The 26080-nt window shown below is 49.5% G+C and overlaps 1 protein-coding gene across 1 annotated transcript in view; it reads right to left on the minus strand.

The window, feature by feature from the left end:
• Positions 1-1779: 1779 nt before the first annotated feature.
• RBM6 (RNA binding motif protein 6) overlaps positions 1780-26080 on the minus strand; it is a 56862-nt gene continuing 32561 nt past the window's right edge. The window contains exons 6-22 of the mRNA XM_009281126.1: positions 18696-18770; positions 16952-17012; positions 15780-15848; positions 14419-14670; positions 13739-13899; positions 12916-13013; positions 12376-12418; positions 11721-11781; positions 10670-10761; positions 9815-9967; positions 8225-8314; positions 7367-7456; positions 6465-6734; positions 5809-5883; positions 5119-5216; positions 3754-3865; positions 1780-1981 (exon numbers count right to left, since the gene is read on the minus strand). Of these exons, the coding sequence (XP_009279401.1) occupies positions 1856-1981; positions 3754-3865; positions 5119-5216; positions 5809-5883; positions 6465-6734; positions 7367-7456; positions 8225-8314; positions 9815-9967; positions 10670-10761; positions 11721-11781; positions 12376-12418; positions 12916-13013; positions 13739-13899; positions 14419-14670; positions 15780-15848; positions 16952-17012; positions 18696-18770 (1926 nt within the window). The 3' untranslated portion in view covers positions 1780-1855. The remainder of the gene's footprint in view (positions 1982-3753; positions 3866-5118; positions 5217-5808; positions 5884-6464; positions 6735-7366; positions 7457-8224; positions 8315-9814; positions 9968-10669; positions 10762-11720; positions 11782-12375; positions 12419-12915; positions 13014-13738; positions 13900-14418; positions 14671-15779; positions 15849-16951; positions 17013-18695; positions 18771-26080) is intronic.

The following is a 26080-nucleotide window of genomic DNA, read 5'->3' on the forward strand; positions in this document are numbered from 1 at the left end:
GGTTCAGGGCCATCTCCCACATGCCCATTAAAAGCACCATTATCACCATTACCCAGACCCTCCCTATAGAACCAGACAAGCTGCTCCCGGCTGCTGGTTGTGCCATCTGGTCCCCGAATGCCTTTGTTTTAATGCACAAGCATTAGAATGACCCTTCCTCCATCCAAACTTCCACACGGCTCTCTAAAGCAAGTTTCTTGAGCAGTTCCTCACCCCCGGTTTGCACAGGGCCCCTAGACCTGGCACGGAGGGGCTCTCCGGCAGGAGGGGCTGTTACAAACCCTTTCTAAACAATACGACTTGCCCTGGGCACGCATGTTCCCTCCCCTCACACCCACGTACTCACCAGCACCGCAGCGGTCATCCCCACCTCCACCATCGCTGGGTGCAGCACCAAGGACCGGGGTGCCAGCGAGCAAGTCCCCCACACCTCTCTGGCGTTGGCTGTGTCGGAGACAAGGAAATGCAGCTTGGACAGGCCTTTTGCTCCCTATAGAAGTTGTCAGCTGTTGCAGGTGGCCCTTCACCTCCACATCTTGCTGTCTTCAGTTTCCTCGTGTCTCCGGTGTTCCCTCCTTTGGGATATTTGAAAGCGATGTTGGGGCCCGCTCTCTGCCGGGCGAGCAGGAGAGCAGCTGCGGGTGCCAGCCACCGCAGCTCGGGCACCACCGTCTTGCCCATCTGGCATGTCGTCTGCTCCCGCTGGCCACCGTCATCACCACCGTCCTCATCCGTACAGGCCACGCTCAGCCTTGATACCCACGGTCCCTGCCGTGCTCACACGCACACGCGCTTTCACTGTGCTTTGGCCAAACCGCCCCCCGTTACGTGTCCCTGCCCAAGAGCTGCCTCTGCGCCTCCCGGGGCTGCGCGAGCAGCACTTGCTCAAAATGGCTTTTCCTCTGACAAACACAGTCCCTTGCAGGCCACAACACAGCCCCTGCCACCCTGGGCCAGCACGGCTATGTCCCCACGAGGGTCCCCAGCACCACTGCCACCAGATCCAGCCCTCCCCATGCTCTGTGGGCAGGAAGGGGAGGGCTCTGCCCTGCTTGGGAAGCCCAGACGACACCCAGCGTTAGCTAGACCACCTTTAGCTATTAAGCTGTTGCTACTAATTGAACCCAGTTGTCCATGCTAACAGCCAGGATGAATCCCACACAGGTCGCTCCTGCTCCTGAATTCCTCCCAGGCCTTGGGGCTGTCCCCTGCTGCCAGGTCACATCCTGACCCACAAGTACACGGCACCAGGAGCATCCGTCCCTGAGCTGGCAGGGAACGCACTGCAGGACAGTGACCAAACCTGTCCCAGCCCCACTGACATGGCCACAAGCCCCAGGGACCTCATCAGCAGAGAGCAAAACATGATGGGAATCTTCCAAAGCATCACATGCTTTTAAAACATGCCATTTTAGGCAAGAGACAAGCACTGACAAATTTTCAGTTTTATTAAAAAAAAAATTCTAGCAGCAAAACCTGTAACAATTCCAAAAGGGAAAAAAAAAAAAAAAAAAAAAAGAAAATAATATAAATATTTCACAGCAATAAATATTAAACAAGAAACTAAGAAGTTATTTTTATACTGCCAAGAAACTTCACTACACTGCCTCTTGCTGGGCTTCCCTTGGGCCCCCAGGCCAGGGCCCTTCTTCTGCCTGAAAACAGACACAGCTTGTGTTAGTGATTTCTCCATTTCTCCGGCCGCCCATTAAGAAAAAGCTTCCCTGGGCTGCTTCAGGACAGCTCTGACTGCTCCCGTGTGGATCCAGGAGAGGAGGAACAGCCCCAAGAGAACATGACACAGAGAGAAAGAGACAGAGATGGAGAGAGACAGGCTTGGGGTTTTCTCCACCATTCACTCAAGTTCCTTATAGCGGGCAAACATGACTCTCCTGACGGCGTCGCGGTAGGTCTCATTGGACTGCCTCTTGCTGGGCTTCCCTTGGGCCCCCAGGCCAGGGCCCTTCTTCCGATTTTCTGCCTGAAAACAGACACAGCTTGTGTTAGTGATTTCTCCTCTTCGCCGGCCGCCCATTAAGAAAAAGCTTCCCTGGGCTGCTTCAGGACAGCTCTGACTGCTCCCGTGTGGATCCAGGAGAGGAGGAACAGCAAGTGCACTGTGTTCGTCCAAAAGCTGTTTGGGAGAAACTATTGGCCCTTTGCGGGCAACACCACCACAGCCAGCGAATGCCCGGCGAGAATCAAACCACAGGGACCGGCTGCGGAGACCAACAGCAGCATACGGCTGGGTGGGAGCGGGCAGCCAAAACAGGCAGCGCCGGCAGACGAGAGGATCGAAACAGAGCAAAGGAAAAGTGCCAGCAAGAGAGCTGGGCTCCCGGCGAGCTGTTTGCGGTTAGCCTGCATTTGCACAAGCTCAGCTGTTCTCTCCTCTAATATAGAGTTCCCATGGGCTCTGGTAGCTCACTTTGAATTTCAACCAGTTTTTAACGACTGGCTTTTGCAGCCAGCGTCTGAATTATTCAGTAATACCTGCCTAGAGTTAGCCCAGGAGAGCAGGCCCAAGGCTGAAAGTTTCTCTTTGCTTTTAAGTCCTACGTATCTGAATATCAGCGATGTGATCAATTAGACCAAGAGATCAAAGTCCTGTGGGGCTGAAGTGGGCACACGGCTTTGCCCAGCACGACTTGGAAGTGGGAAGAAAGCACATCTCTAGGGCTCTTTTGGGAGGCCTTTATAGGAATTGTAATAGGGCTGTGCTTTGCAATCAGCAAATCCGGTCCAGGGAGCCCTGATCGGAGGTCAGACCTCCCAGAGCGCATCGCTGGAGCTGGCTCTTCGACAAAGGCTGTTTTATGGCCACAGGAAACTCTTCCTGAGGACTGAGCAACAGCTGGGGCCAGTTCCTGCTGTCTGAACTGAAGAGGGAATCTTGCCTTGTGTGCGTGGGCTCAAGCAAACACACGTCACGAAGCCTCAAATATTTGCCATTAATGATATACTCGACTGCAAGCTGAATGTCACAACGTGAGCTGCGCTGCAAGTTGCCTGCCCCTCGGCAAAGCACCGACACCACGGCAGTGAGGCAGCCAGGCGACAAACCCGCCGCGATGAGCGACTGCAGCCGCAAGGGCATGGTGCTGCTCACATGCCCCTGAGCAAGGGAGAGCAGTCCCTGCCCCAGGCCGCTTGCCAGATAAACCCTCCTCAGCAAATTAAGGTCCACTGAGAGACCAGCCTGTCCCAGAAGGCAGGATCTACCCAGCCCTGCCTCTCCCCGAAGCCCTCTGCTGACGGGGACTCCGCTCCTCATCAGACAACGTACCTTGGCATTCCCTTCCGAAGTCCAGAGTCCAGAACGGCAGCGAGCGCCTCACAAGCAGAGTAGACAGATAGTAACATGTGCCCTGTGGCTTTGGCTATGCTCACACCTCCCCGGAGGACGTTCACCTTTTCCCCCAGCTCATGTGGCTGCAGAGCACTGAGCTGGTGACCTGCTCAAACCCCAGCCTGGCTTTGGGCAGGTATTAAATGCTCACACCCTCCCTGTTCACTGTTACTCTATTCTCAACCCCTCCAGATCCATATAAATTCTAACCTTTTTCCACTGCCAACATACTTGCAGCCCCTCCCAGCCTGCAAAGTTAATTAACGCAGCCATATTATTCCATCAAGCGGGCGCCGAGACTTGCAGCCCGACTCTTCTTCCAACCGGGAACTCCCTCCAGCTGTCTTGGGAGACATTACCGGCCGCAGGGCAGTGATGTGTTTTGCAAGGAAGGGAAGACTCACCTCCATTGGTGATGTTGTACCCTGCTGGTTGTGGCCGAAGCCTTTCTTCCACCCCGTGGACTGCAACATTCGGTTCCCTTTGTTGTTACTATCAATCCTTGGGTCATAGTCACTGCAAAAGAGGCAGAATCAATTGTCCGGTTCTGCGATGCTTCGAACACATACCAGGGATTTTTAGCTCTACTAATGGCACCTTCATTGACATTCCAACCTCTCCTGAGGGATACCCAAGTTGCTTGCAAGAAGCACACCACCCAAGGAAACCAACACAGTGGGTTCTGTGTGCAGGGTTCAGACACCTTTGACCGCATAATTTCTTGTCCCACCTCAGGGGAAAATACACCAGGGCACAGGAAATGAGCTCAGGCTTCAAAATATTTATGGTACAAGCAAGCCAGGAGCATCCTGTGCTTGCATTTCTTAATCCGAATTTTAGCTATAGCAGAAATATAATGAAGTCTATTCCCTGCTGCTGTTAGATCTTTCTTTTCTCCCAGTGCTGTGGTCATTGAGCTCAATAGATGCAGTGTTGATTCGGACACCCTTTCTCCAATCTGGTCATCACTCATCCAAGACCATTAACCAAACCCCATAGTTTCGAAAACTGCTCAGCACAAAAAACTTCAGGCAAGTTCTACTTTCTGGCTGCTGCTGACACTGCACACAAACTGCTTTAGTTTATCCACAGCTATTCCAGGAAAACAGAGGGAAGAGAAGATGCAGATTTTTAAACTGCAAGACTGGAGGAAAGGTCTCCTTCTGAGGTGCTGTACCAGAAGGGAACAGGCACATAACCAGTTTTGTCTTCAACACATGCCTAGCAGTTCCTCAGCCCACTGGAACACGCGAGCTCGCAGCAGGCAGGCCTTTTGAGAGCTCCGCACAGCACGCACTTTCTTCCTCCACCTACTCTGAATGAGATGGAAACAGCTCCTAGCATTCCTCTGAGTCAGTGGAACAGATGAAACACAGCTTTGCTCTTTCTTTCAATGGCTAGATGCCAGGACAGGAGGACAGCAAGTGCCTTAAGGATGGGGTGGATGGGAACAGGCTGCATTCTGCTCCCCGCGCCTGGCCAGGCACACTCAAACCCCACATCTCAGCCCTCCAGCACCACGCAGCTTGTCTCTGCTTTCCCCTAAACCTTTGTTTCCACCCCTGGCCCTCTCCTGCCCTCTCTGAGAAGTCCTGCAGCACAACAGGCTCACACTTTGGGGAACTCTACCCACAAGAATCACAGCCTGTCTGGCTGTTAGTCTTGCAGATCTACCTCACCGGCCGATTCCTGGCCTCGGTGTGCCAGCAGCACACACGCCATCCCAGCATCAGCAGTCCCAAAGAGATCTAACCAAAAGCAGCCATTACCTCTCTGAGTCCCGATCGTATCTGAGTCGTTTCCTCTCTGGTGAATCCATCTGCTGGAATTTCTCTCTCCGGTCATTTCCTTTGTCTTTGTATCTCCCCTTCATAACAGAAAGAACAAAGTAAGTACGGGGGCTACGAAGGATTCAACACTCCACAGGAGACTGCTCTGCAGCCAGGTCTCATCTCATCCTCAGCTGGCTGGAAATCTGTCCTGGGAACCCACAAACCCTGGATGTTTCTAGGACCCACAATCCACTTATTCTGTCCAGATGGCATCTGTTGGGCTGACCTGTGGTTGCAGCCTTCCAGCTATGGCACCAGGAGCAGCTCTGCTACCTTCCAAACAATAGACAGTCACAACTCCCATTCCTGGCCAGGCAGCAGCAGCCCACACACTACATCAGTTTTAGACGGAAATCTGGGTCCCACTTAGCCCAGAGCCAAACGCTGGCTTGCAGGGCAACAAAACCACACTCAGACCCCTCTGAGAGGGGGGAGACCTGCTCTTAGAAGTCACAGCACTATCTGACTACAGGTCCAAATGCAGAGTGTGCCCACAGTTCAGTCTAAGACTCTTCGGGAGGCATTTGATGCCAAGGCTGCAGATACAGGTGCATAAGTGGAGGGTCTGCCTGCAACCAACATCCCCCTAGTACACAAACAGAAATCTGCCCACCACCGCAGACCCACCTCACGCTCTCTCTTCTCCAAATATGCCAGTTCCTGCTCAGATCGTTTGATCTTCATATGTATCTCCAGGTTTTGCTGGAAGGAGGAAAACAGAAGCCAGTGTCAGCAGAGGATACAAGCTGTCAGGGTCATTTGCTCCACCCATAAGGAGTACAGGTAAAGCAGCATGCTCTAGCACCTGCACTATACCAGATGCAACAGTTTCTCTTGCAGCCCAGACTACCTGCTCCCCCACAGAGGCCAGGAGCCCTTCCTCTCTACAGTAAGGAAGGCAACCAGTCCTATTTTAACCTGTGCGCAGTTTGGCCATCCTAGAAGCAAGAGCTCAAAGGCAGCACAGAACATGGCGAGGCATGTGCGAAGTTCTTACTGCTATCACACTCGTGTGTGCCAGCACCCCACTCTCCCCAAGCCTGAGCTATCTCACTGCAGCTTAAAAAGTCACACCTTGATGTTACAGCGCTCCCGCAGCAGGAGTAAGCAGCTCACACAATGCTTTGAACAGAGCTCTGACGGGAACCTTGCCTGCTACTGTGTCAAACTCAGCACAGCTCTTCCCACCCAACCATCGTATTCTTCCCTGCAGATCACAAGCTGTTGAGCCAAAGGCAGCTTGCAGCACACACACAGCCCCCCAGCCACCAGCTCCCCCGTACCTTGTGCAGGTTGGAAAGCTGCTGGTGCTTGATGAGCACTTCTTTGTTAGGAAACTGCCTCCTGCACAGCAAGCAGGCCAGCTTGTTCCAGTCGGTCAGCTTGTCGTCGCTGGCCTTGGCCTTCCTTGGCTGCTCCTCGCGTTGTGCTGGTGGGTGGGGAGGTGGCAGCCACTGCGCCTGTGACTGCTCCTCCTCTTCCTCCTCCTCTTCATTGTCACTGTCTCCTCCATACTCTCCTAGAAGTCCTATCAGAGGGTTCACCACCTTGGGCTGCAGGAAGAGGCAGGAAAGTGTGACAATTTGTAGCATCAAGCCTGCCCGGCCATGCGGGGCTCTGCTTCCCCAACCAATCTCCCCAATTCTGTCTCCGTTCCAGCCCAAGAGCCAGAAAGCAGCATCCCAGTAGCACGGGCAGGTAATGGAAAGAAGCTGGCTGGCCAGCATTTAAACACCACAGGGTAGAAGCCCTTCTGTTCTCTAGACAGGCTGTGCTTTGGTGCCAGGCTTTCCCAATCTGCCACACACCTAAGCACAAGAAGTTGACTGAAGCAGCGGCTATTTGGCAGGGAGTTGCTGTCAGTCACTTCCTCTAGCAACGGAGATCAGTGAGATTTGGCCTTCCTCAGTCTGGAGGCAGCTGGAAGAGCTTTCTGCCTGAGGACTGCTTGAGTGAGGAGACCCTGCTTAAATGCAGGTATCAAATTTCCCCATGCTAGAAGCCCGCAAACAAGCTCAGAGTTATAAAACAAACTGCCTTCACCATTCCATCTCCAATGTTCCCTTCTCTGGCATGAGAAGCTGGCACCTCTGCCATCCAAAGTCACAGCCAGGCTTTGGTGAGCCTCCCTAGTCCTCTACCCAGGCTTAAACAAGGCAAAAACCAATCCTATGGAGACACTTACCGGGGCTGCACTCTCGTCCTTTTTCACAGAGGGAGGTAACGGTTTTTTGAAAACATCTTCTGCAGAGAACTTCTCCTCCCCAGTCTCATTCTGAAACAGTCAAGATCAGGTGTTAAGACTGCCATAGCATGGACTCAGTGCACGCAACAGCTAAGCACCCATTTAAACAGGCCTCCAAGGAAACCAGGCAGTTGGCAGAAATCAGGTGGTGTTTTTGGTGCGAGACATTCCCATCCTGGGGAATTCATAGCTCTCCTGGAGCTATGCCCTTGGTTTCAGGGACAGCTGCAGCAGCTCACCATGCTGTCCCAGCCTGCTCCACTCTCACTCTCTTGCTGGACTGTGACACTGGCAGCGGCCCCAGCCATGTCTCAGACCAGTGACGGAGCTGGGACAGGGCCAGGTCACATTTAGACACCTCTGTGTGTGCACAGAGGACACGGAGACCAGGTGCAAAGCCACCCCCGTAGCCAGCCAGCATAGGAGCAGAGAAACCCACCGCTCCAGGAAGAGTTACAGTCCTGCTTGCCTGTGAGAGATGAGACAAAGCGCAAGTATTATAGATGGGGAGGGGAAAGGACAACAACGTGGCCAGGCTCAACCAGCTCGGTGGTGTTTCCAGGATCTTCCTTATACTGGACAGAGAGCACCAGAGACTGCAGTCACCCAGCACTGCAACAGGATGAGACTGTGATGCTCATTTGTACGCTCAGCAGCACAAAGAGTACGCTGGGGTGAAGCTTCACGTCTACATGCTTTACAGAGAACTGGTCTGAAGCCCTAGACATGCTCTAGTTTAGAGGTTCATTAGCTACTCATGCTTGACTGGGGAAAGACAAGTGCTATGCAACATCTTACCAGGCCTGCACTGTCATCCTTTTTCACAGAGGGAGGCAATGGCTTTTTGAAGACATCTTCTGCAAAGAACCTCTCCTCTCCAGGCTCATTCTGAAAAACCCAAGATTGGGTATTAGGCCATCAGCAGCACAGGGGTCCAAGAGTGCACACAGCAGCCAGGAAGCCACTTCTGAGCATCCACGGAAACCAGGCAGCCAGGAAAAATGATGGCAGGATTTCTACTGGAGATGCTTTTATCCTCCACTCAGACAACACCATGTTTCTCCTAAGTCAGTGCCCTTGAAAGCAGGCATCCTCCATACCCGATGAGACTCCTTGGCTGGCTTGGTATCAATATCAGGGACAATTACAGCCCTCAGGTCCCAACTGCCCAAGACTGGTCATGCCACAGAGTGTATCCAGACCAACAGGCAAGGAGGAAAACAAAGTTTCTGTATTCGTGGCTCAATCACTTCTACCAACTCTCCTGGCATTCTTCGGGCCCAGTCAGTATCACAGCACTGTTGTGGAAGATCCTGCTCCAAGCACCCATGCTCAAACATCACTTTGGGCAGCTACTCCCCATCAGCAGCTCCCCACGTTGGGGAAACAGCATTTGCTCACTGGGAGCAGCACTGAAAGGGCACTGCCCCAGGACTGGGGCTGGACTCTGGGAGGGACTGTACAGGACGTCCATCACAGACTCCTATCTGCATTCGATCTCGGTTCACCTTTGCAGTTGAGACTCCTTGGCTGGCTTGGTATCAATATCAGGGACAATTACAGCCCTCAGGGTCCCAACTGCCCAAGACTGGTCATGCCACAGAGCGTATCCAGACCAACAGGCAAGGAGGAAAACAAAGTTTCTGCATTCGTGGCTCAATCACTTCTACCAACTCTCCTGGCATTCTTCGGGCCCAGTCAGTATCACAGCACTGTTGTGGAAGATCCTGCTCCAAGCACCCATGCTCAAACATCACTTTGGGCAGCTACTCCCCATCAGCAGCTCCCCACGTTGGGGAAACAGCATTTGCTCACTGGGAGCAGCACTGAAAGGGCACTGCCCCAGGACTGGGGCTGGACTCTGGGAGGGACTGTACAGGACGTCCATCACAGACTCCTATCTGCATTCGATCTCGGTTCACCTTTGCAGTCCATCTGCACTGCCTGCCTCATCTTCCTGCCTGTCTGTGATGTTTGGAGGGGGCAGGAACTGCAGTTAGGGGAGAGCTGAATCTCTGTTATTATCTGACTTGGCATGTTTAAACATCTCTGCTATTTTTGTTGGCTCTGTTACAATAGCTGGGTGCTTTCAGCAGTGTGAGCGAAATGTGTGTCTCAGTTACCTGGATGTTGCCGAATCCTTTACCATAAAGAAGGGGTGAGAAGCCCTGACTTAATGTCACAAGAGAAAAATTTCAGAAACTTACTCCCACCTGGCCAGACAGCAATCACGTTCTGGCCTGCTGGTGACCCCATGTATTTCATCATTTTCTCTCACTGTCCCTCCCTCTTTGAATCCTCTATAAATTACTCTCTATTTTCTAACCTCTCTTATCTCAACCTCCTGGTCTCAGATCTCTGATCGTTCTGACACCTGGAGGGATTTACCTTAGCAGAAGTATTTTTCCCTTTCTCCTTTTTGTCCCTGTTGTCCCTGCTGTGTGGCTCCTTCCTTTCATTTGTCCGTTCTTGGCTTCCATGCCGCCGCCTTCTGCTCTCTGTAGGTGATGAGCAGGCTTCTCGGTCTATCGTGACTTCTCTCTGAAAGAGGCATTTGGAACAGACTTAGCCAAACCCCTGCAATCTTCTTATTTGGCTTATTGTCCTTATTGGGCTGGGGAGACCAGCACACGTAAGAAGGGACTGCAGAGCCTCAGACAGCTGAGGGCAAAGGCTTCAGAACTTTGCTGGGGCAGAGATAGTCTACCACAGCCAGGTCATCAGAGCACTGCCCTGCTCACCCAGAACACGGATATTTCCAGTATCATGAAAACAAGATGATAGTCCTGGAGAACCTCTGCTGATGACTCTTTTTTGGCATCCTTGTAACTATTGCTGGCTGGGGTCAGGGAGCAAAGAGACCACAGATGAAAACAGAGCTCTGCTGTCCATCTTTTAATAGAGAGTCACATATCACATGTCTTCAGTAAAATCTAGCAAGAATGCTCTGCCCGTAAGTCTACTCAATGAAGAGGAGACCAAAAACCCTCCAAAGGCAGGGCTTCAGAGGCAGCTACAGTAACTGGTTCAACACACAGCTAACAGGTTCCTAGCCTCTCATTAAGTTGATATTTTGGAACGTGCATCCCTTCTATACAGGTCAGAGGACTGAGTAAGAGAAACAAAGCCGCCTCTATGCTGTCCCATGCTAGCCTGTCTTCACGATCTAGCCGCAAAATCTCTCCAGAGAAGGGCAGTTTGTTAGAACATACTACGTGTAAAGCTTCCTTCCTACACACTCACCTGAGTCCTGGGGTCATAGTATGTCCCAGCTATGGGATCGTAGTAATTCCCAGTTTCAGGATCATAAATGTATGTGGACACATCTGATGGAGCTGAACAGAGAGACAAGAGTTAACACCACAATATTCCAAAGGCAGAACTTGCCTTTTACAAAGACAAAAGCATGAGCAAATATTACACTGGTGAAAGCATCAAGAGTGGGAAAGAAGAATTTTTCTCTCCTGGCAAGAGAGGTATGAGTATCCTCACATCACTCGACCTACATCTTCTTTTCTTTAAGGATTAAGAAGGGAGATAGGTTTTCACAAGTCTTCTGTTTTAGGACTCTGGCAAAACTTCCACATCAAAACACACTTACAGGGGCTGTGCTGAGATCACCAGACCACACACTTGACCGGACAAAGATACGAAATTCAGTAATTTCCCTAAGAATGGGGTAATGAGTACCAGAGTCTGTGTCCACCCACCCCTGTGAACAAGGAAGATCTGTGCTCTTTCAAATAGTTTCCTGTTTAAAGTGATGACGCTCCCCACATCCCTTCCGCCCGTGGGTGCATGAAAGCTCCCGACAAGAAAGGGGAGCAAACTGTTTCTACAGGAAAAGCCAAAGGCCTTAAGGGTAGGCCCATAATGTAAGGAATGCTCCTCATTGCCAAAGTGTTATTAGACAGAGCTCAGCGATACTACATATGTTAGTAAAACAATCAGGAGTGCTCCTCCAGCTACTGGCACTGCTGCATAAAGTGTATTTTCTTCCATCTCATCTAGTAATTGCCAGGCTGATTTTATCCCATCAGTTTACCACAACAAGGAAAAGCACGCAGTAAGTTTCCTTTATTTCCATGTAGTTTTGCACAGTAAGAGTACAGAGAAACACATCATCAGATAGGAAAATGTGACTAAACAAAGTTGGCAAAGGAACTCAGGAGTGGGTGTAGCAAACAAACCTACTCTTAGCCTTTAAAAATATTTTTGGGCTGATTTCTACATGTCAGTGCCCTTTTAAGGAAGAAAAGTCTCCACAGTAGGAGTGAGGCAGAGCTTAACTTACACTGAGCTCTGGTGCGTCTCTGTGATTCGCCGCCCCTCCTGTCTCTCATGCCCCTTCTGCCCTGGAGTAAGTGAACAACACAAACAGATCAGACTCTTTGACAAACATCATATTGCTTCTCCTCCCTCTCACAGGCCCGAAATTCAGGAAAACAGCTCATTTAGCTACCCTAAATAGGGCACAAGCAGACATAGCTTTTCATCTACAGAGTAATGGACAGTGTTGCAAAGCACAAGACCTCTATAGCTTCCATGAATCTTTAAATGAGGTGCTCCTGGCAATCTGTGTCAAAGCCTCCAGCCCATTCAGTACCGGAAGATCCCTGTAGTCTAGTAACAAGCACTAGAGAAGAGACATTCACTCCAGGAACTGAGAACAATCATCAATTAAGTCACTCTGTAAAAGCATGGTATAGAGTAATCCAGCCCAGAACTCCCTCAAGCAGCATCCGCACTCTGACTTGCACTTCTATGCACATTATAAACAGTGTTAGGGGCACAGCAGCAGTGAAGAGCACACTTGAGCATTATCATCCCATCTTCAAACACGTTAAACTTTCAGCAGCCCAAAGGGAAAAAGCCAAACAAAGTCAGGCCTATCACCCCCGGTGCTCCCTCCCTTTCCGGCTACCTGCAGGGAAGCAGTGCAGACCTACCGGGCCATAGTAGGAATTGTCACCGTGCTCCCCATAGTCATTCCTGTTGAGATAAAGGTTACAGGTTAATGTCAATCTGGCTTCACATTAACCTCAGTATACTCAAAATGATCAGCAGGACCAATAAAGGCAGAAAGACCATCTTTGCTGGCCACATGGTGGATTGTGTCCATCCCAGGAGACAGAGAGACTTTGCAGATGACTGTCTCCACAAGAGTTATGATGACACTCTTTGCTGTGACCACAAAGATGAATCTCTCCAACTGCTTTTTAAAAAGCTGAGCTCATTAATTCCCTTATAATGGGATTTGATGGCTGGACAACAACAAGAGGCCATGCAATATGACGATTAATCCCATACTGCTCAATCACTGAAGCTTCTTCTAGCTCCGATGCCTTCAGCTCTCCAGCATATTTTTAGGTTGTAGGAACATCCATGCTAATTCATGTGCCAACCTTTAAGCACCTGGTCTGACAACACAGCTCTAGCTCTGCAGCACATCACACAAAGGACAACCCTACTGCCTCATCTGCCTATACCTTCTCCTCCCTGTAGCAAGATTCACTTCCACCGTACGTCCATCAATGCAGATAGGGGGATCCAGATTCTGCAGTATCTTTAGCAACCTCAGCGCCTCCTGTAAAAGGAAAGGAGAATTTCACATCCATGAGAAGGAAATGTAAGCCCGTTTCCCAGATCCAGTCTGCCTGAAAGGAAGGCTTTGTGCTTACATGATGACCATAGTAGGACAGGAAACACAACATTTTTGTCTAAATATTAGTGAAAGGTATTTAGGATGCGACAAAAAGGACAAATGCATTGTTAGGTTCTCTGTCCTATGACCGTTTTCAGCAGCCAGCTAGGGACTATATTCTCCTAGGGCTGATAGACAATGCAGCACCGTGGCTGCTGTTGCCCCAACCAGTTTTGGTGAACACCCTCTGGACCAATGCCAAAGCACAGCTATGGAGTCTGGGAGTCACCCAGGACCAGAAAATGTGATCCCTCCAACGTGGGACTGTCTGTTAATTAAGATTCTTGCCTTCTGCAGACAGAAACCATTGAATTCAAGTTCCCTGCAAACAAAATACCTGTGCAAGAGGTGTTCAAGTTTAGGAGGGTCTACAAAGAAACTCACTCAGCATCACAGCTTGTGACAACAGACAATCTTTGGCTCCTAAAGCCAGAGAGCAACAGCTGTATCAGATATTCCCTGTACCTTGCCAGACAAGCAGGAGAGAGGACTTACTCCAGGACAGCTGCCTCACAAGTACAGCTATTTCTTATGTTCCTGTGGTTTCTCTACTTCTACAGACTATAAATGCCAACAGGGGGAGCATGTGAAAGCAGGAAACTACTTACAGCATGTGAATCCAGTTCAATGAAGCCATAGGTCTGCCCCATCCGGCCAGCCTTGTTCTTCATGATGCGCACGCTGGATGTGGAGAGACGCACATATGGGGCCAGGAGCCCCACAATCACTTCTGGTGGGGTGAATCGAGTAATACGCTTCAGCATAATTGCTGTGAAGCACAGTGAGGGAGGTGGCCAGGAAAGAAAAAGTAGTAAAAAAAGATAATTCAGATCTAAATTCATTGTGACAGCACAGGTAAAACTAAACCCACTCAAAGCAACAGCATGGCTTCTTGCAGTTGTGTCTGGAAGCCATCGCTTTTTTCCTCTCCACTTTGCAAGATGCTCAGAGTACCGCCTCCAAATGCTAACCTTTCCTTCCCAGAAAACAGTGCAGAAAGTAGGCCCCTCCTCGGAGCATCTCAGCTCGGGGTAACTTCTGGCCAAAGAGACTTTTGCTGCAGTGCTAAGTTAACTGTAACATCCTGAAGCCAGCTTGCCCTGAATTAATTTTCCTAAAGGCAATTCGCCAGCACCTTTGGAGCTGGACAGCCCACCATTACTTGATGCCATGATTTGCACAACATGGAAACAGCCTCCAGAGGTTTTAGTGAAATGCTGCCCTTTCTGCAGATGGCCTCATGGAGTACAAGCAAGAGGAATCAAAAATTGGGCCCTGTGCCACTCACTTCTGCTTCCTCCACCATCCTGTGGTGTGGCTTCCTCTGCTTCTCTCTGAGAAGGCAGCTCCTGGTGCCGGTCCATGTCCCTTCTCTTCTCCTGTGAGGGCCGCCGCTCTCTCCCTTCATCTCTCTTCCTTGGCTCCTGTTCCTGAGGCTGGCACTCCTGCTGCGGAGCAGGAACTGAGGGCTGGAGAGGCTGCTTTGGAGATCCTGGTTGTCCTGATAACTCTTGCTCAGGTTTTTCAAGCTTTGTCTCTGCTATTAGAGAGGAGAAATCGACTGGTTCCACATACAGTGTTTCAGCATGTATTTTTCTTCTGCTATTTTCTGGCCACTGCAGCAGCGCCCCTTATAAAAGGCTAACCTGTTCTGCCCTTTGCATATTCCGTGTCTTAACACTCTGCAGACACAAGCTGTGTAAAGGACAAGCTAGATGCTGCTCATCCTTCCATTGCCTTGTTTCATGTTGGGCTCCTTTACCTGACCTCTCCTGTCAGAGACAAGAGCCTTTCTGGCCTCCTTTTAGGATTGGCTCTTGCCTGGGCAAACGTTAATCAGGGATGGTTTGGGATATGTTCCACCCATGTCCAGGACAACCTACATGGCAGCGATATCCTTACTATGCCTGATGTATTCTTGAACACCCATAGCTGAGCAACATCAACTAGTAACTGTCACCCATCTCTATGCTAGAGGAAAACTGGGTGCAGACTCCTGTGATCACTAAGTGAAATGCATCATAATACAATCACTGATTTTATCAGGTGCCTACTTACCACAGATGAAGCAGATTTCATGTGGAAACACCCTGCCCCCCAGCCCAGAGAAGATAAATCCCATCAAGTTTCTGTGCTTGAAGGCCTCTGAAGCATCTGGCTTCACTTCAAAAGAGATCCCTACCTGAGCTTCCAAAGCTGTTGGAAAGGGAAGCCAAAGCTGTGGGGCTGCAAAGTCAGACATCACCAGCCCTGTACCTGCTGCTGAAGCCTCTTCCCACAAAGAGAAAGAAATGAGAGTGCAAGACTAGGCACAGCGAAGCTTCACTCTTTAATGTCCTCCAGAGCACCTCCCTGCTCTCGTTCTCTTTGGGCAGTGGGCAGCATGGCAGAACACACGACCATTTTGCACGTAAATGTTGGGAAAGCTGCACACGGACTTGCTTGGCTGTCAGCACAGCTCACGTTGGACAGGCCCATACTAATTTGTCTGCAGTTTGCAGCATGCAGAGTTTTGGCTACACTTCATGAGCAGAACCTCATGTAAAATTTGCGTATGAAACCAGTCTGCATGTGCAGCTGTGAAAACTGGCCATGCAAATCACAAAGACATGAGCACAACCCCCAAGATGGGGAGAGCAATTCTCTTACTGAATTCTTGCTCAGCTGATGCGTCCTCTCCCTCAGAACCACCTCTGGACTCTGGGCCTGCTCTGCTCCCTGTAAGAGAGGCATATTAAAATCCATTTCAAGACCATCAGTCACAAAGCACGCAAGAACTCATGCAAAGCTGCAGTAACACCTGTATACGCCTAGAGAGTTGTTTTGTTTCACCCAGCAATTAAAGGACAATCATAGAGAGGTTACCTTATTACACATGTTCTCACAATCCACAAAACCAGGTCAGTAAGAAGCATGCACCACAATCTATCTTCACAGCATCTTAAAGGCTCTGTTTAATTCGCTCCTCGGCAGTTTTATTACAATCCACAGTTGTGTCGGGCCAGCTATACGAATTTTGCCTTCATAACGCTGATGGAGGAGCCACAGTGCAAGGAAAGCACAACCATGGGGACAGTGCTTCAGTAAATAGAGAGTTCTGCATCAGCAGTTATTTTAATGCCCTTCTGCCTGGGGTATGCGGGTAAGAAATGCAAAACATCAAAAGTCTGCTCAAAGATACAGAATCAAAGCCCACAGAGTGCCTGGAATACCCGCTCGTCCCAAAGAAATCAGTTCCTCAAGGGAGCATGTTTTGGTTCTCACACCCTCCCACCCAAAAAAGCAAAGGTGTTGGTGGGGTGAGGAGAAGCTCCTGGAGAAGCAGAACTCTTCTCCATGCACTTCTTACAGTCAGCAAGGTGAGTTCAGCAACTCAAGTCCTGGATTCACCTCTAATCTGAGACCCTCAAAAGAGTAACACTAAAAGCATGCAGCTGCATCTCCCAAGGAAGGTGGGTTGAGGGGAAGCCATCTCACCTACAGCCGGCAGTACCAGCTCACAGTCCTAGAGGACACACAACCTGTAATTCCGTGGATTGAAGGACAATGCCAAAGCAACAGGAAGGGAAGGCCTTGTGCAGTAAGACACCTCTCCACCAAGCCTCACAAGAACAGAGAACCTGGTAGCAACACATCTGCATGCAACATCTTTAGTGTGGACAGCGAAAAGGGTCTAAATGAAGCACAATTAATAATTCTCCTACATGGTGCTCAGCTAGTCCACCAAGAGGGATGCCACAGGGAAGCCAGAAGAGAAACTTACTTGTCAGGGCAGATGAAACTTTTAACCGACCAAACACAGGGGGACCAGATGTACTCACCATCTCTTGGGAGCTTGCAATAGGAGCAGGAAGATCTGTAGCCCACAGTACACACCTTACACTGCAATGGAAGATGGACAGCATGAGGAAGACATGTTTTGAAGGTAGTGGGTACAACCTACTCCAAGAAGGCCAAACTCTGCAGTGCTTTCAGAAAGTAACAGCCACGGAAAAGTTACAGTCAGAGCTTGAGGATGGGTAATGGCAGCAGGAGCCTTGGCTGGAATGGAAGGGAAATGCTCGCATGGCTCACAACTGGGATTGCCTGGGGAGCAGGATTTCCACACAACTTCTGAGCACAGATTTGTTCACACCATGGAGGTACTTCACTAGTCCTTGAGATAGGACCCTTCCCCCTCTCAAGTGATGCTGGACCAAAAAGCTCCATGCTAGGCACCATACTGCTAGCCACCCTGTTGTTTCAAAGGATCCAGAGTTACCTTTGTATTCTCTAATCTCAACTCACTCCTAAAGCAGTGACAAAGTCCTTATCTGAGCTAAACTGTAGATACTCATGCAATTTGCTGCACAGGGAGAGTCAATGAAGAGGTGTCTGCTAACCAAAAGGCAGAGCTGTACGGGCTCGGATGGTTATCCCACTCAGAGCCACCGTGGAAAGAGCCAAGTGCCCCATCTTCACAGCTCTCTCCAAACACAGCATTCCTAACTTTCTCTTCAAGCTCTCTGTAAAGGCATTGCTTCTCTTTCATACATTTTTTTTTTCCTCTTAACTAAAGCCCTGCAAATGCTCTGGGGCACGAGAAAGCTCTTTCAGGCCATGCTTGTGCACAGCAACGGTAGGGACATACGCTCCAGCTACTTCTCATTGCACTGAGAGCTGTTGTGAAACCACTGCCTGAAACTGCTGTCTCTACTTGGTCTCTGGAGCGTTGCAAGCCTAGATGAGGCTCCGAGCAACGGCTCTGCTGGCAACTGCCATGCATCCAATTAGCCTGGATGAGGGTCTTTGTAGCCCAGTGTGATCCAGTGGTCAAGGTGGGAGTCTAACCAGAAACGATCCCCTCCCACCCTGCTGCAACCTCTTGGTCTGCAGTCAGTGGGAATGCAGGCAACAACTCCGCCCTTTGCTCTAGCAATCCTCCCCAGCCTACTGCAGCCGAAAGCGCCTGTTCTGGGAGAACCGTGGGAAGGGCATGGGGACAAAACCGACCCTCGGGCAACTGTGCCTCCCCAGAAATGGGGCAGTTCCAGTCTGTACCAATTGCTGCCTGGACTCGGACTCACTTCCATGCTTCCTTCCCTGCTGTACTTACTACACTCAAATCTAGATCACACGTTCCTGCACGAGACAGAGGGGTGGTTTGCACTGTTACGCTGGTGAAAGCTCTGGTTACCTGGGCAGTGAAGACACTTGCGGTTACACACGTGAACCAGAGTGAAAGCCTGTTCCATTCCGGCTGGCAGAATCACCGTCTCATTTTGATTTTTAAGGAGAAAGGATCCACACACTATTTTCCCCATGTTAAAAGGGAACCACTGCATAGGAACGAAACTGCTCTGTACGTAAAACACTGGCTACCTGTACCAAAGCAACATGCGCTCATAGGTGGTACCAAAAACAAGGTAGGGAAAAGCACAGAAGTTTAGAAGAGGCAAGAGCTTCAGGACAGGTATCACTCTTTAGGATCTTCAGCCACTGAGCAAATATCAAGCTCCTCTCTGCTGCCACTGCCATGAGAGCCAGCAGGGGAAGCACAACACAGCTCTCTGATCGCATACTTACGCGTTTGCAGCGCCAAAACTCTGGGCACGGAGTGTACTCAAGGGTCACTTCTTTGCCACCAATCGAAAGAGTTCCCTGTTGAGACAAGGGGGTAAATGACGAATGTGCCCAGCACACACAGCTTACTCAGAGGCAAAGAAACCTCTGGTTCCTAAAGGTTTCGCAAGTGAAACAGGGTGAAAGGGGGAGAAAGTCTCCCGGTTCAGTTAGCTGGAGCTTTGCCATGGAAGTGGAAAGGAAACTGCCTGTGCCCTGCTCTAACACGGGGCTACAAAGCTGCGTGTTAGCTCCAGAGAAACTAGGTAGAAGAGGCTTTGCCACCTCCCAGGAGGAGCAGAGACACAGTAACCAGAGCACGAGAGGGAACCTCCTTTAACTTGCTTTGTCCACATGCTGGAAAGGGGCAGCTGGACAGCCTCCTTCACACCAGCCACCACCAGGCTGGCCACAAAGCAGCTACTTGAGGAGGAATACAAGGAAAAATGCCACCGAGGTGAGAGAATTTTCACACTTGGTTTAGTCTTCATGTCACTCATGAAACCCTGGCTTTCCTTCAGGAAAGTATGCCAGCACATGGCAAGGCCGCGGGCTCTGCAGCCAGTCCTTGGTAGGGCTGGCCTCGAGCACCCGTGCAGCAGCCGCACTGCCTACAAAGACACACTGCTTTCAGCTCCACACATCACGCTTTGGAGAGATGTCAGGAGCCCAACAAATCCACAAGCTTTGCTGAAATGCAGATGATTTAAGGGTGAAATGAAGTCATAGGTACAAGTCCTGCAGCTCCTGCCTGGAGCAGCCCATAAAAGCAGTGAGCAGCAAGGATTCCTGGTGGTTCTCTCTGCCGTGGACAAAAGACCGTGCCTGGGCATACAGGATGCAGGCTGAGCCGCCAATGCACGGAGCCATGAGACACCTCATGCCACTGGAGGCACTGCCAGACCAGGCAGTCTGTATTTCCCAACACCACAATATAAGACTCAGTGACAATAATGAGACTCAGCCCCAGGTCTCCTAAGCCCCAGGAGAGCAGTCACTCTTCTGGCCCATTGCTGGATGGTACAGACAGATATCAGGGAGCTGTAAACGGCCCCAAGCTATTTTGGGGACCTCTGGTGAGTCAGAAGCTTCCCAGGTACTCTGACCCAATAGCCTAGTCACGCAAGAGCCCCCTGAGCAAACCACGAACATGAGAAAACAAGTTCCCAGAGTTATTATTCAGAAGTCACGATACACCCATGCATAAATTGCTGTGCAGAATATGAGGGAGATGCTAGAGAATATGTAAAGTAGGAGGGAAGAGTTCATGGGAGGGAATCACTCAGTGACAGTACAACAACAATCCTTTAACCCCTACGAAAAAACACAGCAGTGAAAGTTGGAGACCAAAGGCACTGCTCTGTAAGGTCGGGTTCCACCACCTCCCCTCTCGGCAGCCTGCCTTTAACGGACCAAGGCCGCCCCTTCCTACCAGGCCTGTATGTGTTGAACACTTCAGGGGGTTTCCTTTCTGCCACCCAGCTGTTCAAGCACTGCTTTCCAGCATGGGCTTCCCATTGCCTTACAGAAAGCTGAGCCGTTCCTAGACCTTGCTGAGGGCTGGCGTGTGTACCCAGAGCACAGTGCTGCAACCTCAGATGCACGGAATCTCCCCCAGGTCTATTCACAGCATGGAGTATTGCCTACTTTACAAGTCTAGGAAAAGGTTTGCACCTTCTTTAAGGCATGTGAGGAAACACAAGTGAGAAAGACAGGGAAGTGGAAATCAAGGCTGTCCCCACTAGGACTGTCGGTCCCTCTGAGACGGACGTGCTCCCTCTCCCAGGCAGGGCACCCATCACGTCACATCACACACTCAAGAGACGGGCAGTGCCAGGAGAGCAGGCGAAAAATGCCCGCGTCTGCCTCAGGACCCACTGAGCACAGGCAGGGAGAGAAGGCAGGGTGCACATCCTCACGAGCAGAGCTGCGGCCACTCTGTGAGCCCAGGAAAGCCCTCGGAAACAGCAGCTCCTCAGCAGGCAGTTGCAGCCCCGCCTAGCTCGGGAAACAAGGACAACTAGATTTGATGACACTTCCTCTGGTAGGGCAATCCATCATACAGCTTCATCCTTCTACCAGCCATTCAGGATAAAACTTGCCAGAAAGTCTTAAGATTATTTTTGTTTTTATGGAAAATGTTTTTTAAGTGCATGTGGTGCTGGTCTCTACTGCAAATTCAGTTCTCGGAGACTGTAGAAAGTGTCACTTGCATAATTACTCCTTAATTTCCTTAACACCCTGCTGATTGCCTGCTCACTTCTTCAACAAGCTCTCTCTTACTGATTTCTTCTTGATAGTCATTTTCAAGGTTGCAATCATCATTTAGCAGTGCCAGGAGAGCAGGCGAAAAATGCCCGCGTCTGCCTCAGGACCCACTGAGCACAGGCAGGGAGAGAAGGCAGGGTGCACATCCTCACGAGCAGAGCTGCGGCCACTCTGTGAGCCCAGGAAAGCCCTCGGAAACAGCAGCTCCTCAGCAGGCAGTTGCAGCCCCGCCTATGAGCTCGGGAAACAAGGACAACTAGATTTGAGGACACTTCCTCTGGTAGGGCAATCCATCATACAGCTTCATCCTTCTACCAGCCATTCAGGATAAAACTTGCCAGAAAGTCTTAAGATTATTTTTGTTTTTATGGAAAATGTTTTTTAAGTGCATGTGGTGCTGGTCTCTACTGCAAATTCAGTTCTCGGAGACTGTAGAAAGTGTCACTTGCATAATTACTCCTTAATTTCCTTAACACCCTGCTGATTGCCTGCTCACTTCTTCAACAAGCTCTCTCTTACTGATTTCTTCTTGATAGTCATTTTCAAGGTTGCAATCATCATTTAACACACCAAAATGAGTCCTTCATTTAGGACACACATTGTCAGGATTCAGTGACTTTAAATTCCTCATTCCCCCATTTTGTTACTAGATTCCATCCCAAATATTTTCAGAACCTTTATTTCCTCTACTCCCTGTCACTGCTTATTCTTTTTCACCTATATCTTCTTCGTTTTCTCTGCAAAATGTTTTGGATAATACTCTAATTTTCAGTTCACCACTTTCAATTGCGCAGATCTTTGTGAAATCACGAAGATTTTCTGAGAATTTCAGGGAACAGTGCTAGGGGGGGGAAAAAAAAAGGGTAAGCCCAAGGTATGCCACACGTACTGTCTGCTACCCAGACTGTAACAATCTCTTCCATATTCACGCATTTTATCCTGGACCCCTCTCGCCGACTCACCTGCACTATGCCTGTTAATTCTCCTTGTGGATTTTCAACATCCTGTACTTCTGAGCAGCTTGGCCTTTTCTTTGTAAATCAGTCTGCTACAGAAATGTCTCCCTGGTCCTCCCAGTCAGGAACCTCCCCCTCAAAACTAGCAGTAAACACACAGTTGACTCACCAGTGAAGGGTTTAAAAGGCAGCACAGCTCTGCAGTACTAGAACACCGAGCTCTCAGCCATGGAAATGCCTAGATTTCCAAGGGCACAAGCAGACTCTGCTGCTTTTTCTGAATTGCCAAATTCATCAAAACAGAGCATCAGGACTTTACAGCTGGGAGCAGTGTTTTATGCTACCGTTCGATATCTTTCTAACAGTTACACATGTTTTTTCGCTTAGAGGTCTGTTGGAGATGCAATACGGGATTCTAGTCTAAGTGATACAGTTCAGTACAAGCCATTTCAGCTAAAGCAACTAAAAAATCTGCATCATCTGGAATAACTGCCGACGGCCTAGTATGTAAATACTACTGTCGGTAGACTGATCAACTGAGCAATCCCATCATGAGGTGGTTCTAGAGAGCAATGCCACGAAACCGTAAAGCCTGTTTGCAGAAAGCACACACAGCAAGTAGCGATGTCTTGAAGCCCTTCACTGAGTGAGGACAAAACCCACAAGAACAGGTTACTTTAAGAGAGGGAAAGAAAAAGGGAAAATCCCTTAGCCGGGATAGCCACAGGTGATGAAATCCTTCCAAAAGCACTTTGGAGACTGTGCATCAGCTGGGCACAAGGCTTCAGCAACAAAACTCCAGTTTTACTAGAGCAGCTTCCAAGCTGTTTGTCACCAAAGGCAGTTAAACCAGAAGCATTAAAGGAATATCAATAAGATCCCAGTGGTAAATGTAACCCTAACTGTAAGAAAAAAAACAGACCACACTCCTAGCACATGTAACGCCCACTCATTAGGTTGGTTTTAACTCATCTCTAGTTTAACCTCTTTGCAGTCGTACTACTTTAGCAAGGGAAGAACTCACCTCCTGCTCCGAACAGAGCACAGCTAACTCCCGTGGGCAGGAGAAGTTGTGCGTGCTGCCGAGTAGTGCAGGTATGCGAGCACGGATCGCTTTGATCACACTTCCTAGGGAAGCAACGCAGCTCCTGGCAGGGCCAGGAGACAGACTGCCGCAGGTCAGGCATGGCACGAGTTACCCACTTCAGCTGCTTATCTCTCAATTAACATTTACAGTTGGCATGCTGGTATTTTGCAGGCTTGTTGACAGCCTCCTAATGATGATGACTGGGGGTTGAGGAGGGGGAGAACTTGCCAAAAAAGTATCTCTGTGCTCTCCAAGACCGAGATGACAGAAGAATACAAATCATCAATGTCAAAGTTTTTGCTAACTGTTTCTCTGAAAAAAATTTAGAGCATCCAAGAGTGACCTAGAAAATTTGAAATGCGGAGAGCTTTTGGAGCACAGCACACTCCCTCAAATCAAACCAGGCTTCTGCTTTAACTGAATTTGGCCAAACATTAAAACCTTCACTAAAACCTCACTTTGGAGCCTCTTAACAATGAGCTGACAGCTCTCCAAGTATTCCACCCCACAGGTCATGCTTCAGAAGCTACCATAGGGGCTGCCAAACCGCACGGAGACGTGGATGTAGCAACCAGCGCCGCTGTGTATTGCTGTGGAGGAAGTGCGCTCCGGCTCTTCCAGTGGGATGGTAACAGCATGCCACCGTCCCTTGCCACAAGAAAGGCCGTGGGTACCTGATGCAGTGGAATAGCAATTGCCAGTCTCAGCTGTACAGATCACACACCTGGAGCGGTACAGATCATTTTTGGAACAGAACCAAGGCTCAGCTCTGGAGCCCCCAAATCCACAAGGATTAATAAGCCAAAGTTTTCTCCTTGGGTCAAAGCAGCAGAGCAGCAACCAAGGGAGTGCAGGAAGCACTGTCCCCACACTCCTCAAAGGAGGTGCCTGCACCACAAGCGAACCATATTCAGATCTCCTCCAGTGACTGGCTCGTGCACAAAACCAAACACCACTTCAGCTAATTATTTCCTTATATTGTTCATAGTTTGATTAAACGGAAAATATCTGTGCCATGAACTGAAAGGTTCTGGTATCCTTCTTGCTGAGCAATAACCAAGTCAGAAGACTGACATGGTTCCACATGTTAAAAATGAACTGGAAATATCATTTGCAAACAGATATAAAATTGCACACAAAGATTATGACAAAAGAATGCTTACGGGCACAGCAAAGCAGCACATTAAAATACCAGAATTAACCTCATTTACGTGATGTTAATTCAGCCCTCTTATGCATATTTACTATAATTAGGATGGTTATTCAAAAATCATTATACATCCATCCTTTAAAAATTATTTAAACCGATTAATGACTAGTGTTTATTGCCTTGTGGAGCCTCAGATAGTACCCCAGGAGGCAGCCTGGGAATGCAGAGGGAGCCCACGGTCCCAGCAGCACTTCCTAGAAGAGCGAGCTCTCACCATCCTCAGGGTATTTTCCAGTCCTGGCCTCCAAATGCACTGGACGGCACAGCACAGGGAGACAAGCAGCTGACAGCAGAAGTCGGGTTATCTAATTGTAACTGCAAATCAGACTGCTTTCAGGGTTTTCTCCTATTTGAGTATGGATTATAAATGCAAATTTAACAACCCCAACTGCAACCCAATGTAAATTACATAATCGCATCCTGTGTCACGGCATGGTTCTCATCTCCGTATGGAGGCTGGAGGGAACCTGGCAGGGAGAGCGCAAGGCTCTCTCCCTTAAGGTATTCATCTTCAGATAAAGCAGGCAGGCAGGGTCAAACACCAAAGGTCCCTCTAACCCACACGTCCCCAGCTGCTTGTGGAATTCAGGAGGCAGCAGCTTCCCGGAACAGAGCAGAGGGCCAACACCAAGACCTGGGAGGATATGAGACCAGCTGGATATATTTCAAAACAAGATCATCTCAGCCACAGAAACTGGCTTCTCATCCCGTTTTTTCCATATGCTGAAGTTTTTATCTCCGAGCTCCTTGGCAGCTGCTGTGCAAGGGACTCAACTCTACAGAGCAACAGGCAGTACATCTGCTTACCTCTGACAAAAAGCAGATGAGAAAAGCTGTGAACCCACAAACCACAATCCATCTGTAATTAAACATTTAGAAAACAGAGCGTGACATGGAGAGATGAAGAAACGAGAACAATTCAGCCTGCTGCAGGGTATTGCAGCAATCTGGCATTTCCTACAGGAACAGTAACTACAAGCAAATTCCTAGTGTAGTGGGACTTTCCCCAAGGCTCTCAGCCCCCTTCTCCAGCTCCCTAACCATTTGCAGCTCAGGGGCTTCTCTTTATTGCCCTGATCTATCAGCGTCCGGTACTCTACGGCTGAGTAGCTGACAGCCAAGGCAGAAGATTCAAGATTTACATGGGAAAAGGATGGTCTGACAAGTGGTGGATCCCGGGGGAATGGTTACATCACCAAGCAGATCCAAACAACCTTGCGGTGTATTATTATTACAGGTATCTATCAAGACTAACACTGAGATGAATCTTGCACAATAGTTGTGTTAGTGGTCACCTGGAAAGGAGGATGTTTGGCTCCTGAGCATTATAGAATCATAGAATCATTAAGCTTGGAAAAGACCTCTAATATCATCGAGTCCAACCATCAACCCAACACCACCATGCCCACTGAACCATGTCCCTAAGTGCCTCATCTACTCGTCTTTTAAATACTTCCAGGGATGGGGACTCAACCACTTCCCTGGGCAGCCTGTTCCAACGTTTAACCACTCTTTCAGTAAAGAAATTTTTCCTCACGTCCAATCTAAACCTCCCCTGGCGCAACTTGAGCCCATTTCCTCTCGTCCTATCGCTAGTTACTCGGGAGAAGAGACTGGCACCCACCTCACTACAACCTCCTTTCAGGTAGTTGTAAAGAGCGATGAGGTCTCCCCTGAGCCTCCTCTTCTCCAGACTAAACAATCCCGGTTCCCTCATCATCAGTGATGCTTGGAGCTCAAGAGCACGAGGCATCACTTTGAACCATTTAGCAGTAAGGCATTCGTTTCAACAATGACCTGATGCCAACCAGCATGGCATGCTCAGGGC

Source organism: Aptenodytes forsteri, unplaced genomic scaffold (genome assembly GCF_000699145.1).
Source record: "Aptenodytes forsteri isolate BGI_AS27 unplaced genomic scaffold, ASM69914v1 Scaffold156, whole genome shotgun sequence".
In the NCBI taxonomy this organism is placed as follows: Eukaryota; Metazoa; Chordata; class Aves; order Sphenisciformes; family Spheniscidae; genus Aptenodytes; species Aptenodytes forsteri.